The sequence below is a fragment of the Gallinula chloropus genome (genome assembly GCF_964237585.1).
Source record: "Gallinula chloropus genome assembly, chromosome: 4".
Classification (NCBI taxonomy): Eukaryota; Metazoa; Chordata; class Aves; order Gruiformes; family Rallidae; genus Gallinula; species Gallinula chloropus.
Window position 1 is genome coordinate 42,207,536 of NC_140088.1, and position 18,815 is coordinate 42,226,350.

General features: G+C 45.3%; 1 protein-coding gene across 1 annotated transcript in view; it reads right to left on the reverse strand.

Annotated features, from left to right (window-relative positions):
- Nucleotides 1-18,815, reverse strand: part of PRR5L (proline rich 5 like) — a gene marked incomplete at both ends in the record, with an annotated part of 28,825 nt that overhangs the window by 3,409 nt on the left and 6,601 nt on the right. Inside the window, 4 exons of the mRNA XM_084262787.1 lie at nucleotides 760-886; nucleotides 2,789-2,929; nucleotides 6,220-6,311; nucleotides 9,225-9,291. Coding sequence (XP_084118913.1) covers nucleotides 760-886; nucleotides 2,789-2,929; nucleotides 6,220-6,311; nucleotides 9,225-9,291 — 427 coding nt within the window. The remainder of the gene's footprint in view (nucleotides 1-759; nucleotides 887-2,788; nucleotides 2,930-6,219; nucleotides 6,312-9,224; nucleotides 9,292-18,815) is intronic.

The window sequence follows — 18,815 nt, forward strand, 5'->3', positions numbered from 1 at the left end:
GGGTAATGGGTTTCAACTGAAGGAAGGTAGATTTAGATTAGATACTAGAATTCTTTAGTGTGAGGGTTGCAAGACACTGGAACAGGTTTCCCTGAGAAGTTGTGGATGCCCCCTCCTCGGAAATATTCAAGACCAGGTTGGATAGGGCTTTGGGGAACCTGATCTAGCAGAGGGTGTTCCTGTCCAGGTCAGGTGTTTTGGAACTAGGTGGCCTGTACAATTCCTTCAACTCAAACCATTTTATGATTCTATGAAGCCTCCATGCAAAACACATGTGTAATCCCTCAGAATGAGCATTCCACATATTTACTATTTGTGAAGGCTGGCCAATGCAGCAGGGAGCATGGGATTCCAGGGAGCCAGAGCAGGCTAGCAAGCAGGGACAGAGAGCAGGCAGTAAAGGACCACATGCAGCCCCTCACTGGGGTGAGGGCGGTACGTAACGCATGGACCAGGGAGTTTTAAAACCAAGCCCATCTCTAGAGAAGGGAGACTTTGCATATGTGTGTGTGTGTATACAGTGGTGAGGCAGTAATAGTTCACTTGGTCACTGAAAATAAAAAGCCCTTCATAAAAACGTACATTCAGAAACAGATTAATCAGGACCTTCTCCAGGGGCCACCTTAAGGGTGTTTTAGCCTTTGCTTTCTGTCTCTCATGGATTCAGGCACCGCCTCCTTTTCTAGCGGAAATAGGCAGTCTTACATTAACCAACCAGTGTACCCCAACAAGAGCTTCTATACAATGCACATGTCTTACCAAGCAAGCAGGTGCTACCAGAGAAATTGTGATCCTCACACAAACCCAAGTATGGTGACACTACCTGCTTGACCAGTTCTTCCAGCTGTAGGTAGCCCTCACTGGGGCCAGCAGGCTCATGGACACTCTGAAATTCAAATATTAAAAAAAAAAAAAACAAACAAAAATCAACATTACTCTTTCATAGTTTTGAGTAAGATTTTGAGTAAAGCCTGGGGTCTGTCAAATCTCTCTGCACTAGACTATTCCAACCACACTGGAAGACCATTTGGAGGGCACAGCAGACAAGCCCAAGTGGATGTTTGTGTGCCATTCAAGTCAATCTTCTCACTCAAGCCATAACGATATGGACAGCAAACAGCTGCTTTTCTGATCAAGGGGAAGATACAAGGTTCACTCACATGGAGGGTTTATGCAGTGTAACTACAGCCATATAATTATACCAGGGCAATTCCACATCTCTCTGTAGAAAAGCCTTAGCACAGCTTGGACAAAGCACTGCTCTCTTCCTAGTCAAGGCTGCAGGAAAAGCACTCCCTGTAGCTCAGCTTACAGCTGTGAAGATGGTAGATAACATTAACCAATTCAACAGTAATTTCAGAAACTGTTCCCAGACTCAACTTCCTGCAAAGCCTCAATAAGCTTTTCCTTTCTCCAGTGCATTGCTTTGAGACCCTCTTTGCTCTCCGGAGTCTTTTCATAGAATCGCAGAATTATAGGGGTCAGCATGGACCTCCAGAGATCATCGGGTCCAACCCCCCTGCCAAAGCAGGGTCCCTAGGACAGGTCACACAGGGAGGTGTCCAGAGGAGTCTTTAATATCTCCAGAGAAGGAGACTCCACACCCCCCTGGGCAGCCTGTCCCAGGGCTCTGTCACCCTCACCATGAAAAAGTTCTTCCCCAGATTGGTGTCGAACTCCCTGTGCTCCCACTTGAGGCCATCGCCCCTTGTCCTGTCCCCACAGACACTGAGAAGAGGCTGGCCATTTCCCTCTGTGTCCCACACTTCAGATATTGATGAACATTGATCAGATCCCCTCTCAGTCTCTTTTCTCAAGGCTGACCAGTCCCAGTTCTTCTAGCCTTTCCTCATAGGAGAGATGGTCCAGTCCTTGAATCATCCTTGTAGCCCTCCACCAGACTCTCCCCACGAGGTCCCTTTTATTTATTTACTATTTAAATATTTCAAGGAAATTGAATTGACAATTTAGTAGCTCCTGCTATGACAGGTTGGGTCACTAGAAACATCAGAACAGTAAGAACTCATAAAGAAACACCAGCTTAGCCACTTTTCATCTCAGTTTCATTATCCACCACTCAGCATACAGTATATTGGAGAAGAAATAAAAGTGAAAGGAGCCCAAACAGGCACCTGTGATGTGGTATTCTGCACGTTTTGTCAGGCTGGGCAATATATAAAGATTAAACAGCTGGTATACTTGGCAGACTTGAAAAATATTCTTGTGGTCTAGATAAAGAGGACAGTCCTCACAGAAGGTCTGGGTCTCTTGGGAGAGGTCTTTGGAGGATGTACAACCTTCTTCCTGCTGCCAGGTATTCCTCCTCTCATGGGCATAGCTCAGCATCCCAGCCATCTGAGGGGCTGGCACCAGGGACCCAACAGCCACAGTCTGTTCAAACTCAACAATCCACTGCAACAGATTTGTCTTCTCATTGCAAAGCTGAGAAACCAGGAGAACATGGGGACAAAGATGCATTCAGAGAAGATGGGAGAGGAAACTTCATGTGAAAAACTCCTGAGACTGTTCCTAGCCAAGGAAGAGATGTACCAAGAAAAATACCAATAGCAGAACCCAGACTTTTCACAGCAATATCCTTATCCATCCCAGGAAAGTTCAGGACACTCAAATTCAGCTCTAATTTCTACATTTATTGCTTCTAAATAAGCACACATCACTTCCCTGCTCATCACACCCTCAACTGTCCCCCCCCACCCCCCGTCCTCTCCACTGTTTGTTCAGTGAGGTCAACATACCCAAGTGGAGTCAAAGAACAGAGGCTTCCCACCTGTAAAATTAACAGCATCTGGACAATGGAAGCTGGGAGCTTTGTCTGGACAAGAGGAAGAATTTCTTCCAGCTTCACTTTTAGCAAGACCAGGTCTCTGAAGCCAAGAAGAGCAATCTGACGGATAGTCAACTCCTGACCCTAAAAGACACAGAAGACAAAAGCCAAAAATTGGTAAAGAGGCATGTGAACATCACACCAACACAGGTATGCACATAGGGTTTATCCTGCCCATCGCTGCTGTGGCAAAGCACCCCGCAGCTTCTCAGTCTGAGCATTCATGGTGTTATTTGGCTGCTTGCCTCTCAGTCTGTCCCACACAAATTCTGAAGTGAGTAACACTTTATCTGAGGTGCCACTACGTTTGGATTGAAGCCAAAAACAGGCCTCTTTCACCAAAAGACTATGTATTCATGAAACCAAACTGCCACCCAATTTGGTCACAAACATGCAAAACCCAGGATGGATGCAGCTAATGCTTTTGCCACTAAGAGCTCAAAATCCAGAGAAGATTTGGTAGGGGAAGAGGCTGGTATAGAGTATTCCTCAAATGAGCCTAACTCAGGTCTGTGTTGGATCCCCTTTTTGCTTGACATCTGCACCTTAGACCTTGCTGGTATGACAAAAACCCGGAATTCCATCCACTACAGATTTCAGCATTTAGGCTTGAGCAAAGCTAGCTGGACTACTGACACCAAATATCATTTGAAAAAAAATCAAAAGCTTTGATGTCCCCTGCAAGGTGCTCTGTGTCCTATCAGGTACTTTTTTACATTAACACCACAGGTGAGCAGGCTTAGCAGAGGAAGAGGTTGTCCTATTTCTCAGCATACTTAAACATAGCTGGGCTCCATTTGTCTCTCTGGTGTTACCACCTTTCCTTCTGCTGCACTCAACACCCTCACAACTTTCTCCTGCCTGACTGCAGCTTAACAGCAGAAATTTTCCTCCCAGCTCTGCCCAGCACTTTCCAGCCTGGAGAGTTTTGCTTGTTCTTGCCAGCATGTTAATCTCTGCCCCACAGTCTGTTTGGAAACTGTTTTATGGTCTCTGTAACACATTTAACATGGCTAATATTTAGCTGGAAGGAATTAATAGCAGTTAATCATTAATTCATAATGGGTTTAATGTCATAATTAACAGCACCATCAATATGTAAATACGAATTAAAGACAATAGTCTTTAATCTAAAGCAGCTTGGCCATAACAAATAGTAATAAGTACTTTGCTGTTTTAAGCTATCACTGCATGTTTAGAAGCTTGGAGGTGTGGAAAAGACATCTCTCAACTGGATTTCAGCACACTTTTTATTGATAATATGCAGCTTAGTCCCGTTAACTTCATACCCCATTTCAAAACACAAACATCTTGCTGTGCCAAACAAAACAAGATTTGTTATTCTTTTTCCACACCAAGTAGTTACATCAACAGCTGCAGCTATACAAAAGCCAGTGACCTGTTTACATAGTTTCCCTCTGTACAGCAATTTAACCAACTTGGCTGCTTAAAGGTCATGTTTCTGCAACAGCTCTGAGCCTCCAGTTTAAACTCAGCAGAGATAGGGAGCTACTTCTAGTTGCTACCTTGTGTAACACAGGCTCACACATCTGGCTGACTGACTTCCCATTATGAATAGGCAGTTGCTGGGATCATAGAGGAGTACAACTCAAAAAAATCACATTGACATTTGCAGCAAAGTACAGGGAACCAACAACCAACAAACTGGCTTTCCCACCTCCCAGAGTGGCACACGAAGAACTGCAACTTGGTGGAAGTGAGTTGCTAGGTGAGCTCTCTTCACACCTGCTGACACACTGTAGAAATAGGTACACACAGTTTCCTATTTGTAGGAAAAGCCCAGTCTTGTTATTAGGGCACTGGTCTGGGATAAGAACTATTTCTTGCTGCACCAGCAAATTTCTGTTGTAGCCTTGGACAACTCACTTCAATTCTTGGATGTATTTAAGCAGATGTGTAGGACTTTAGGTGCCTACAGAACTTGAAATACACTGCCTGTACCTTTTCAGTTCCTTAACCATAAAGTGGAAATACTTGCCTACCTTCACAGCTTCTGTGATGCATTTTTGGGTGACTCAGATACAAGATAAACACAGTAAGAAAGTCATGTTTTCAAAGAATCTCAACATCCCACAGTCACACTTTCAGCACTACCACCAAGTCACTCCCAAATGTTGCACAAACTGTGCAGTAACTTCTGTTCAGTTTCTTGTAAGAGCTATTTCCTAGCAGAGGAGTGCATTTTTCTGCTAAATGGCAGAATTACTAGCACCAGTGGGCATGACACACAGCTCAGCTGTTTCCACAGTGCAGAGATAGCTGCAGTGAAGACAGACAAACCCCTGCCTAGTTTAATTCTGTCTCCCTGACTGAGAATTAGCTGCAAAAGGAGAGAAGGGGAGGATATTATAATCATGCAGTTTTACCTGCCAAACACCTACCTTTAAGGCATCTGCAGCAAGGAAAGAATAAAGATAAACAGAGTAGAAAGGTTAGTGTCTGTCTTCACAGAAGTCCTTTCCCTTTTAGGAAATGCCAGCTTTAATAGGATTAGAGGAAAAGGGGGCAACCTTGGAGTTTTAGCTGCTGCCCTTCAAACAATATAAAGAAAAAATAGTTCGAAGAGCTCTGGAAGGAATGTCTTGTGGAAGAGGCAAAAGTCAAGAGGAAGAGGCTAGCATTTCCAAGAACAGTCTCCTCATGAGGTATGTTTTTCCTTTTCCTCTGATGGAAGAGAAGATCAAAATAAGCTGGCGAGGTGATTAAACTGCTCATATGGAAACAGTGACTAAAGCTACATTAAAACATTGTACAGCTCACTTCTGATCAGACACTCAGCCTTCAAAACACTCAATGGAAATAGGTCTTATAGTTGTTCATTCATCCTCTACCCACAGATTTACTTGTCCCTTTCCTAAAGCATCAAAAAACCCAACAGAGGATTTTCCAGAGGCACAAGTGGGACATAAGCCCCCCAAAAGCAGTTAGGGGGAGTTAAACACATCTGCTCCTAATCAGGTCTTCAGATTTGTCCCTCTGTTCAGATCAGTGTTGTCATAGGAGTCCCAAGGACTTAAAAACAGAAGAACTATCTATACAAGTGGCCCAAAGCTTCAGCCTAGGCAAGGTATAGTCAAATAGTTTCAGTGTTCAAGCTTAGCAAAGCACAGAGGGCAGACAAATTCAGCCTAAAACACTGTGCTTGCCCAGTAGATTTTAGCAGTCCTTCTGTCAGTCAATGCTGACTTGGGCAAACTCTACCCCCTCCCATATTTGTTTCAAAGGTTTTGAGGCCCATTTCACCACTGGCCCAACAGTGCTACTGGAACAGAAGAACGTTTCCACGTGCTGTTAGCAGACACCACAGCTACATTGCCTCACCTGACTGAAGACTGAGTTATAATGAAGATTACCTGGACTGGATAGAATATTGCCTGGAGTGTAGGGAGAGTCTCTGTAAAATAGTGATCCCAGATTTCAGACAGGACGTCGATACGATCCTCACCTATGAGCACAGAGATTGAGAGCAAGAGTGTTAGTGACAGGGACACTAAAATCAAGTTCCATTTCCCCACTACTTCACATTTACTGCTTCCATCCAAAACTGGACATCACTCCCCTAAGCTTCACCTTAACCAGCAGAGATGCAAGGCTGTGACCATACATTGCTCTGTTCAAAACAGGAGACCCATTTAATCAAAAGACTCTCAACAAAAGACTTCTACAAAAAGCTCTCAGCCAGCAAGGGGGCACAGCCATACTTTAGCAGCTGGATCTGAAAACCAACCGGTCCCAGCCAACACCAATTGAGTCAGGGAGACCATTTACAAGACCTAAGGCCCCTCCAGCATCCCCCCCGCTCCCAAGCACAGGCACAGCATTATGATGAGCCACAAAGCCACCATGGCACTTGGAAAGGTTCTTAAATGAAATCTACCCCTCATATGACTCCAACTCAAACACCTCCAAATGTGAGCGGGTATTTAAAATGAAGGCAAACTAAATTATGCAACTTGGGATTCCTAGAACAGGAATACAACTGGGGTCAAAAGACTACTATTAAAAAATGCTTTACTGAACATAATTGTTTGAATAGATATTTAAGTTATGCTCATAGGCTTAACTTACAGCTGTGTGTTCTTCAGTATTTGGGGCCCAAATCCTCTAAGTCTTTTTCGGAGATTTTTCCCATTCCAAAGGCCAGAGGTTTGCAATGTCTTTCAAGTTTTAGATACATTCATCAGAAATTTCAGATGCAAATACAGACCCAGGTTTAATAACAGAAGTTTCTGACAAAAGGATTTTCCTGGACACCTTTCTCAGTGCCTCAGCTGTAGCTCAGAAGCAGCCACGATTCAAGGACCAGCAATGTAAGACAGATTTGAAGGCTCAGAATCAAGGTGACTAAAGGCTCTATGTAAGGAACTGGAACACACCTACAATTCCAACTTGAAGGAGCCTTATAACAATGTACTGAAGCGCTTTCCCCATCTGGAGATTTCCACAAGGGCTTTCACTGTGCTTGCCCATCATGGGATGTGCTGCTTAGGACCCGCACAGAGCACCAGCAGAGCCAGATCCTGCAGACATCTGCTTTTGAGCAGAGAGCCCACCTGATGACTGCAGCAGGGTTCAGAGGGAGGCTTCATCATTCAAGTATGACACTGACTTCAAAACTGGAACAGCAGGCAGATGAGCACCTACCCAACACCCCCATAACACTACCCTTTACCAGAAACTGCCAACACTAAAGGAAAAAACCAACAGGAAACAGACTAATTGAATAGGGTTTTTTCCCCCCTCTTCTGCCTCCTCCCCACTACTGCAACCATTTGTTATGTGGAGCCAGAATGAAACATCTTAGAACACTTCTGCAGGGGAAGGAGGAATGGTTTGTTTCTTCAAAACCTTCAAATCAGAAATCCTACAGGCATTGACAGAGATTCTAACAGACTGTATAAAGAAAAATCCCCTTAAAATAAGAGGCTGCAATTTGAAAAATTGACATGGTAAAACACTGCCGTGCCCTACAGCTGAAACATTATTCCAGCTCTGAGCTGTGGGACAGTAGAAATTTTCCAGGAAGACAGAGCTAACCAAGAAGCATGTACAAGAAGTTCTTGTTGCTGTGACCACAAGACCTGCAGCAGGCCTACACATCATGGAAGAAAGGTGCCTGTGAGTCATCTCCTGCAGAGATGCCAGCCTGCATGAGCCAAGTGGATCCATTGTTACTTCAAACTAGGGACAAAGAAAATGAGGCATAGGAACAAAAAAATGAGGGACAAAAAAGTGAGTAGGGTTTTGCTGTCTGCCCGGGAAACTTCACCTTACCCAAACTACCTGAGCAACTGCAAACTACTCCCAGACAGCTCTTAGCCCATTACAGATTGGAAGTCAATCTTCATAATGCTAAAGCAGGTAAAGGAGGAGTTTTATACCAATACAGAAACAAAACCTATGCTAAACTGGACAGCACTCATTCTGAAGAGCTGGCAGCTGCCAGGTAAATCTCTTGTTCAGAAAGAGGCACAATTCTGCCTTTTTTCCTCCTGTACATGCACCAAGCAGGAGACTGGCAACTGCACAGAGCTTTCAGGGGCTGAGGCCTCAGTCTGCTGGCTGGGGAGAAGTCACTGGGAGAAGAACGGTGCTGAGGAGTCCAGCAGCAACTATGATGAGAGATTAGACATATCTAATGGCATTTAATGACCCAGATACAGCACGTCGATGATTAGCAAGGGACCTTCTCTGCAGGCTACAAAACTGGGTCAAATCAGAGTGCAGCCTAGTTTTGAATAAAGGCATGTGCTCTAGACAGCTCACACTGCCTGAGCAAGCTGTTAACAAACATGACTAACTGCCCATACTTCCAACACTGAGTCTGGCTTTGGTCCACAGGCTCAGTGGTAGCGAGCATCTGTACCCCAGTGGTTTGATCAGAGCTTCATATGTGATCAACTTCTTTCCTGAAGAATTTTACTGCCACCCACATGACTGTTTGTTTCTTTAAACCTACATGAAGCCTGTTAGTTCAGCTCTCAAAACATGACACAGTAGCCAAAACCATGCTTACATCAAGCTGGAAATCACACTGAGACACAAAAGGCAGTAGTTTCGCAATAGGATGCACATCCAGCCCAGAACTGCTTTGAACCCAGGTTCAACTGCCACACAAGACTCACATTTCTGTTGTCATGATGCAGACATGACTGGTGGGAGTGCTGCAGCTACCTGGCTATTCAAACAGCCCACCATCCTTTTAAGCCTCACAAGGGCTGCAGGGCAACCTGGCTCCTGAGAGGCTGTGTGACAGCCTAAGGCAGCACCAGAAAGGGCTGTGCGCTTTCCAGACATGCAAATCATCTTGTCTGACCAAACATCAAAGGATAACTCCTTTCCAACATGGATTTCTTACCATACTTGCCTTCACACAGCTTAACCTTCTCCTCTATAAACAGCAAGCCTTTCGCAAGGAGCTGGTTCTGCCAAGAGAAAAGAGAGACATGCATTTGTCTTTCCTGAGATTTAAAACAAACATGGAAGAATAGGGTTTTTTCAGATGTTATCCACTTTTCATGCAGTTATCTAAAGATTAGTCATACCATAGCACTTTGTCCCAGAACCACAACCAGACCTGGTCTCTGAGTGCTGTACGTTTATTAACCCCCTCAGGTCAGCCAGACATGAGAACACAGCAGATACCATAGACAGTTGAAGAAATTGCCCTAAGTGGGAAGGAAAGAGCTTTCCTAGGAGCTGAGAAAATAAAGTGGTTCTTAACAGAAGAGTACAGCCACACAGGCTGTAGATCAGTCAGATGATGGAAGTGACCAAAGGCCCACAAGTTACCCAAGTGTCCCACTCTTCCTTTGCACTCACTCAGTGCTTGCCTGACTGCACAGCAAGCCTGTTTACCTCCCTAACCCTTGCTTCTCTACTGCTACCTATTCTCTTCCTTTGAGGCTGTGGGTTTTTTTGGCTATATTGAGCAGTTGGCACCTCTCAGTACACAGTCTCAAACTGCAGAACTGTCAGGAGCTAATCATTCTAGATGAACTTAACTATCACAGACCAGACAGACTGAAATATCAATGTACCTGTTGGCAGTACAGGACATCTACACCACCTACCTTTCTGTTCTTCCAACAAACAATGGGAGAATCAGTTGTTCTGAAAAGTTTAGAGAATTCCCAAGAAAGGAGCTGCTACCACTATATAACACACTATTACTGCATCCTAAGAAGTTTCAGTCCTACCACAGAGGTGATACTGGTAAGAGTAAAGCCTTCTGCCCCTCTGAAAGGATTCTGTCAGAGTAGCACACAATGTTCAGAACGCTCACATTCATCCTCCAGCTTTTGTTTTTAGTGGGTAACCAGGTCAAAGTTGGACCTTTCAACCTGCCCTCAGCTGAGGAGCATGGCACATCTTTTTTCACTCCCAGGAGACACTGCCATTACACCACTGCAATGAGCTGCCACACCACACAACCACCCTCACACTGCTGCTCTGGATGATCAACCTGCCTCCTGTAGCCATATACCAGGCTGGCTTGTTCATGGCACCACAAGCACGTAACCGTGTAAGCCACCCCAAGCAAAGAGAGCAGCACACCCCTGCAACCTCCTTACAACTAGGAGCAACAGTAAACTGGGGTACTATGGAAGGGAGTAACATGTTCCTCTGTGACATTCTCCACTTGTACTTTGCTTTCCAGAACAAAACAGAATGTTGCCTCTCAAGGGCCCTGCTTGTTAGCACCAGACATCACTCAAATGTGTAGGAAAGGAAGGTCTCACCCTTAAATAGTCCCTCATCAAGCAGACACCAGGAGCCTTCTGCAAGCAGGTCGAGGCTGAGGGACTGAGACCACTGTACATCCTATCAATAAGGAAACATCTCTGGATGCATTGTCTTTGTGGAGACTTTACATTCTAGGGGCTGCCAGGCAGGAAAATACTGAAATTAATAAAATCAGGGGCTGAATTCGGCAGCTCCTTTTGCTTTGGAATTTCAACTCATGCAAGGTGAGCTCTGAGACCCTTTGGGGCTGGGTGCCACGGCAATGATTTATTCCTCATGACCAACACGACAAAGGCCCACCAAAGGAAACTGCAGGGAGTGAAGGGAACTTGACAGGGAGAAATTTTTCATGGCTGGGGGGCTTTGCCTAGGGCTCTCTCCTCAGTTAGGGCGAGCGTTAGGGTTGAGAGGAAGCCAGACCTCCCAGCAGTGCACAGCAGGAACAGGGGTGCCAAAGGATGCGTGAGCTGCAGAGGGGGTATGCCTAGGAGACACTTTTTACCTGGGCAATGACAACAGCATTTAGCAAGATGGGTGTTTGTGGGGAGGAAAGAAAAATGCCACATAAAACCACAACATTTCCAAACATTATCAAGCAATGGAAGGTGAATATTTTGCCAAGACCATCTAGGAGAAATACAGGATTTGATGTGAAATGTTACGTTGTTGAGACCTCCATTCAAGTTTTAGGTGTGTTCAGCAGAAATAAGTGACTACACATATCAGGCTCTAGAGCACAACAAAAGATGACTTTGTGGCGGGGGGGATATAAAACAATGTGAAAAAGAAAGACATCTGGAATGAACAAAATTGTAACTGGGAAATAGTGCAATCCACATACACAGTAATAAGATAATGTTTGGAGTGGTACTGCACTTTAATCCTTCTAAATGCTTTCAATTTACTAATAAAGCACTTCAATTCTTATTTTTCAACCTTTAACTCAAGGTAATCCTCTCATATTGCATGAAAAGGTTACATCTATTCTTTAATAGTGTGTCACTTTAAACTATCATATAATTTAAAAGTATATATACATGAGGGTGTTCCTCAAAAAATATGAGCTCCTCTATGCACTAGAAAATTAGGTTTCAATTTACATACCCTTCATGAGCACTGTGCATACAGTTTTCCAGCTACTTGGCTTGCAAGTTAGTATTATTGATGCTTTCTACTTGCAGAGGGTTTTTTTATAGACATGTCAGCAAACAAAATGAGCATTTGTACAGCTTCATGGGCATCATAGATCCATTAAAATGAGATCTATTAATCATTACTCTGTGGTAAAGAATTTAAAATGCTCTTAGGGATGTATTACCAGTAATACCATGTGCTAAATAGATTGCATTGTCTCAGCCTTATGGTTTCTAAAAAAATAAAGGCTTAGCTCCATATAGTTAACTGCAGATGTTTCAATTACTCTCTCAAGTTCTCCTTTCCTGAGGAAGAGACTGACTTAAAAACAAATAAAACACCAAGACAAAAACAACCACCACCACCCAGCCACACTTCATTTCCCTTCTCCCCATTACAAAAAAAACATCTGGAAATTTTACTTAACTGTCTTTTCTGCTTAAGTCACAGGCTTAGAAATAGAATCAATCTGAATGTTACCAACTGAGATAACACCAGACAGGTAAATTCTCATGAAAACCTGCAAACAAGGCCAGGTAAAGACTTACAGCAAGTGAACTCGAAGGGTGCATCTACTTGAAATGCTGAGGTGCCACCTTCCATCTTCTCAGGCCCTGGGAGAGGCAGTTATTCCCTCCCCTCCCCAAATCAGCTCTCCCTGGATCTCCAGGGTAAAGCCCTCACAGTGCTGTTGGGACATCATGGATTGCTATACCCTCACTGCAGGTGCTGCAAACCTCTCATGCTGGTGAGGCACGCCCTGCAGAGACACAAATCCCCCCACACACACATGCACAAGCAGTCGAGAAATTTGGAGGGAGATGTTTTGCAGCAGATAGAAGTGTGCTTGTGAAGTCTTGCAGGTCAAAACCCTCTCCTTCTCAGAGCAGAAAACCACAATAGCTGTTTCAGGTTTATCACCAAGAAGTGCAGCTAAGAGAAAGCATTTAAGTACAATTTAAGTAAGTTTTCAAACACCCCAAGTTTTGGGAAACAGGAGTCAAAGCTCTGGGGAAAAAAAAAAATAACTTTTTTCCTCAGCAAAGACCCAAGCTGAACATGGCCTGTATGCCTCTAAAAAGCCACATTAAAATTAACAAATTAATTCAGTCAGAAACAAGCTTGGAACAGGAATAAACTCATTAAGAGCAAACTCAAAATAAGTGACCCCTAGGTGAAAAAAAATTTAAAAATCCCCCAGGTTTTCTTCTACACATTACAGCATTTCTTAAATGTAGCCCCCTCTTCCAGGTTTTGTGTTCTAGTGTTAATCCACACTTTCAGAAGCTCCACAAGAGCCCAGCCATTGTTTCTTGGATAATCTGTCATTAATTTGAGAAAAAAGCATCAGCCAAAATTACTTGGGAAGTATTTTCTACAAGGTTGTTGTCAGTTGCATACAAACACCTACCTACCTCTTGCCAGTGTTTTACCAAATGCAAATCTGTGTGAGCTGCAGCATCTCATAACTGGAGCATCTCCCCCTCCCTTTTTTTTTTTTCCTCTCTAGAAAGAGGGGAAATACTGACAGAATCAGAGATCATTTTGATCCTATGTAGAGAAAAAAAATGGAAGACAAATGTGAAATAACATCTTAAAATGACTTTTCTCGAGACAGATGGGTTAAAGAGAGAGACAGCCCACTTCAAAAGAGAAAGTGAAGCAGAGAGAGTAAGACAGAGCAGACCAGGCAGCACTGCTAGAATCTAGACCACAGCTCACCATTAAATCAGCAGCTATGAGCAAGCCTTGGGGCTGCGCCCTGCCCAGCTCTGCACTGGTGAGTCACTGCTCCAGGCAGGAGCCCCACTTTGCCAGGGCACAGCACACCATCCTTTGCTATGCTCTGAGCAGCAGCAACAGCCAGCCACCGTTTCAAGTCAGCTATGCATGTCTAGGGAGCTGTTGGCCAAAAGCCCTGAAAGCAGGTGCCCCTGCTGCTGCCACCCAAGCCTAGGTCCTCTGCTCAGCTCACAGGAACGGTACTGAGCTGCTGGGTGACCCTGTCCATGATAACAAAGCTGGGCAGTTGCTATGGAGTCTCTGGAGCTGCTCCATGAAAGCTCAGTCCTAGAAAGTGCCAGATGAAGCAGAAATAATTACCAGACCTGCATGAACCAGCCAGCAAGGGGAGAAATACAATAAAGACAGACCAGCTTGACCCAAAAGAGTACTGCAGGCATATGGCTGAGCTCTGCAAATCACACAAGTGGGAATTCTTCCTTTGTGCAGCAGCTGAGCTGCTGCAGCCCCTGGCAGCAGGCAAGAGACAGCACTTGGTCAGAGAAGAGCTAGCACTGCCTTTACCCAGCAACAACCATCACTCCAACAGCCCACACAACTACTCCCTTGACCTGCTTCAAAACAGGTCAAAATAGCAGCCTTGGCTCCAAGGAAAGAAATGTCAGGCACGCCAGGTTTTTCTCTTTGCCGGAGCAGGAAAGAGGGATACACGGCACATTCAGCTGTTAGGACAGCTTTATAAGCCAGCCTTCCAAAGGAGAGCAGGCACCACAGGCGATGCTGGATAGGCTGGGGTCTGAGAAAGATGCAGCAGAGACTTAAGCAAGAGCTTTACAGTGCCACAGTAGAGGGAGGAGTACGTTCTTCCCCATAGCACTGCCTCAGCCACTAACCTACAGCAAAAGGGACTCTCTCTGCAGGAAGGTTCACTAGTCCCACTGCTGACCACTCTAAAAGGAGAGGACAAAAGCAGTTCTGGCTGCACTCTGGACTTGCCTTGCTGCTGCTGCTTGCTTTCACAGCTCCCTGTTAACATCTTGCTGTTCTGACTCTGCTCATGGGCGCTCACACGTTGCGGTTTCTATGTTTCGCGTGCAAACAGAAAGCTGGGCATAAGCCTGAGTCAGGACTAGCTGCCTCCCATGGCTCTGTGCTGCAGGAGCCTGGAAATTATGTAATAGCTTCACTTCTGGTTTTAAGATATCAACGTTCTCATTTGCTTAAGCAAGGAAGTACAGTCCACTTGCCATCCCTCACCTACCAGCTCTGCCAGGGCAGGCAGCAGACGTCAGGCTAGAGAGGCATCAGCTCTGGGCATCTGACCTTTTGCATGTGCTGCCCATGGGTCCTTGGGAGAGGCTATAGGGAAGGTATCAGGTCTCTCTGCCTTAGGAGGAGACAGTTTGAGTTAATACACCTAAACCAGGCAGTTCTGCTGAAGTGGTTAGCTGTGATATAACTAGCATTTCCATTTTCCCCTGTGAGTTTCAAGATTAACAAGCCCGCAGTGAAAAGCAGCAGCTCACCCTTTACAAAGGTTTCATTTCAGAATCAGGAAGGTAATGCACCCATTTATCAACACTCATTAGTTTAATATTTCAATATCTAATATATTCAAAACTTCTCTCCACAGCCACAAGGTCAGATAGCATGAAAATGAAGGTAGCTAATCTGAAAAATCTTACAGCTGGCCCAGGAGAGTCCCAATCACCAGCACACCCCGTTTGTACAAATCTTACTGCTCCCTGATGCGGTTCAGCTCACCACCAGAGAACTCACCCAGCAGTGAGAGCACACAGTGGTGCCCTGCTGAGCAGAGGGGTGGATACAGAGTGCTCCTTTTTCAGCAACAGGAAAATATCAGATTGGTTCATGGGCAAAGCCAGTACTGGAAAACCTGGAGCACGAAGCTCTGCAACAAATATTACAAGTCCCAACTCTCTGGCATTTACACTCAGACTCCAATCCAAGAAGATGGCTTGTATATATAATAGGTTGCTAAAGCAGCAGCTTTATAAACACAAACCTCCTTCAGAATGAGACATCTGAGCTCCCACTGAAACCCTTACAGGAATTACACTGCTCTTTCAAATACAAACCAGACTGAGTAACTCTGGTATGATGACAGTTTGGTAACAGACTCCCTGAACTCCATCATTTCCTACACATTTCATTAGCAGCTTCAGGAACTGAAAACTGGTAATCTGCATGAGTGTTGGTGAATGGCCTTGTGAGCCATCAAGTTGACAACAAAGGTGGATTTGTCCCACTATAAAAGCTCTGCTCCATTTTAGTCTTAAATATTCAGTGGTTAGAAAAATTGTGTGCAGGTATATAAAATATACATAACAAAGAGCCAAAATCTTAAAACAATGGATTTTAAATTTTTTTTTTAAATGCCATCTTAAAAGTGATCTCAGTGACTCCTGGTACAAGTGCTGTGCATAAGAAATGGGAAACACTTACATCACTACCACATCTAAATTACCTGATCCAGTCAGTTGCTCTAGTTGTTGCTACAGTATTTCAATCTGCCTGTTTATGCATGACAGCAGACCCTTCAGGGTCCATTTCAATTTAAGAATGGTAAGCTTGGTTCTCAGCATAGCTTTTCAGTGGGCTTCAACAGATGGAGGAGGAAGTCACTGCCAAAAGAATCACCTCCACTCCCCACCCTGATGACCCACATCCACCACCTCCCCCATTGTCAGAGGTGATGAGCATGAGGCAAAGTATTTGAAAACTTTTTCTTTCAAGACTATTTTTCAGACAAATCAGTGTGATTCAACTCTCTGCATCTTGGTGGAAGCAGCATTGCTATAAATCAGCTGACAACAGCACTGAAACTGAACCCACAAGTGAAAGAATCTTGCCAGCACTGCCTGAGGAGCATCACATCCCAACAAAGAGGAAATCAGGCAAAAAAGCTTGGAGGCCTGCAGGGATGAACAAGGAGCTCCTGGACAAACTCAGACATGAAAAGGTAAGACTACAGAGGGTGAAAGGAAGGGCAGGTAACCCAGGAGAACACAAATAAATCCCTGGAGCAACCAGGCTAGGAAACCTGAAGGCCTGATAGAATTGTCTGACCAGGGATCTCAAGGGCAGTAATAACAGTTTCTATCGGTATGTGAGGAATAAAAGGAAGACTAGGTAACATGTGGGCCCTGTCTGGGAGGAAACAAGAGAGCTGGTTGCCCAGGATATGGAGAAGTGTGAGGTACTCAATGAATTTTTTGTCCCAGTCTTCACCAGGAAGTGCTCCAGCCAAACAGTCCAAGTCACAGAAGGCAAAGGCAAGGACTGGGAGAATGAAGAAGTGCCCACTGGAAAAGATCAGGCACAAGAGCATCTACAGCACCAGAAGGTGCACAAGTCCATGGAACCTGAGGGGATACATCTGTGGGTCCTGAGGAGACTGGCAGATGAAGTTCCTAAGCCCCGTCACACATGAGAAGTCATGGCAGTCTGATAGAAGTTCCCACTGAGTGGAACCCACATTTCTAAAAAAGGAAAAGAGGAAGACCTGGGGAACTACAGGCCAGTCAGTCTCACTCTGTGTCCAGCAAGATCATGGAGCAGATGTGCCAGGAAACCATGCTAAGGCACATGGAAAATACAGGGGGGAGTGGTGACAGTCAGAAAGGCTTCACTAAGGGCAAATCATGCCTGACAAATTTGCTGGCCTTCTATGACAGGGTTACAGCATTGGGGGACAGTGCAAGATCAACTGACATCATCTACTTGGACTTGTGCAAAGCATCTGATACTGTCCTGCATGACATTCTTGTCTCCAAATCAGAGAGGCATGGATTTGACAGGTAGATAAGGAATTGGCTGGATTGTCACACTCAAAGAGCTGTGGTCAACAGCTTGATGTCCAAGTGGAGATCACCAGCGAGTGGCAGCCCTCAGTGGTTGGTATTCAGCCCAGTGCTCTTCAACATCCTTGTTGGTGGTATGGACAGCAGGATCAAGTATACCCTCAGCAAGGCTGCTGACAACACCAAGCTGTGAGGGGCAGTCACACTGGAGAGAAGGGATGCCATACAGAGGGACATTGGCAGCCTTGAGAGGTGGACCCATGTGAAATGAACAAAATTCAACAAGGCCAAGTGCAAGGTCCTGCACAGGGGTCAGGGCAATCCCAAGCACAAACACAGGCTGAGAGCAGCCCTGAGGAGGACTCAGGGGTGCTGGTTGATGAAAATCTCAACATGAGCCAGCAATGTGTGCTCACAGCCTAGAAAGCCACCTGTATCCTGGGCTGCATCATCAGAATTGTGGCTAGTAGGTCAAGGAAGGTGATTCTCCCCCTCTTCTCTGATTTTATGAGACCTCACCTAGAGTACTCTGTTCAGCTCTGGGCATCCCAGCACAAGAATTGGGGAAGAGGAGATAACCAGGGGGCTGGAGCACCTCTCCTGTGAAGAGAGGTTGAGAGAATGATGTCATCTGACAGATGCTAAGTTAGTCCTTTTAACATTGAGCAAAAAAATACTCCATAAATTAAATCTGAATCCCAGTGGCTTCAGTGGTGCGACAGCAGCTGCAGGTATTTACACAAGTGTGAACAGACAGACAAACCAACTCAAGTGGTGAGCACAGCCAAGCCCTTGCACTACATGCTGAGTACTGAGCAGTGCTGAGTACCTGTCTGAAGCTGTACACACCTCTGCCACTGGGGAAAGGGTGAAAGGGGACAGGTTTTCCTGCTGCTTTTATAGCAAACATTGCTGATGATCAGATCCTTCTCCCAGGACAAGATCAGCTTGCTAAGGATGCAGCACAGATAGCCAGCCTCCACCAGTGAGCAGACTGTAGTCTTCTCAGTCATCAGCTCTGCTACTAAGGAGTCTCAGGTAATGCCACTAGCCCCATCACAGAATCACAGACTGGTCCGGGTTGGAAGGAACCCCAAGGATCACAGAGCTCCAACCCCCTGCCACAGGCAGGGACACCAACCTCCAGGCCTGGAGCTACACAAGGTTGCCCAGGGCCCCATCCAACCTGGTCTTTTGCAGTTTGGAGGAAAAGAACAACATATCCAAACCTCAGCACTCAGAGCCATCCAGCCCACAGCAGTCATTGGCTCCTCTTGCACAGTGACACAACACCTGAAACCCACCCAGGCCTCTTTCAGTGCACTCAATTTCCAAAACCTGGTAAACAGCCATATGTCAGCATGTCACATCCCATGGGACCATGGTCAGCCCCACAGTCCCTCCAGCCTTACTGGTTCCTGAAGCTGCCTCTGGTCATTTTCTGCTTAGTCCTGGCCTGCACACCATGCCCAAAGTTGCAGTACCTGGATACTCTATCAAGA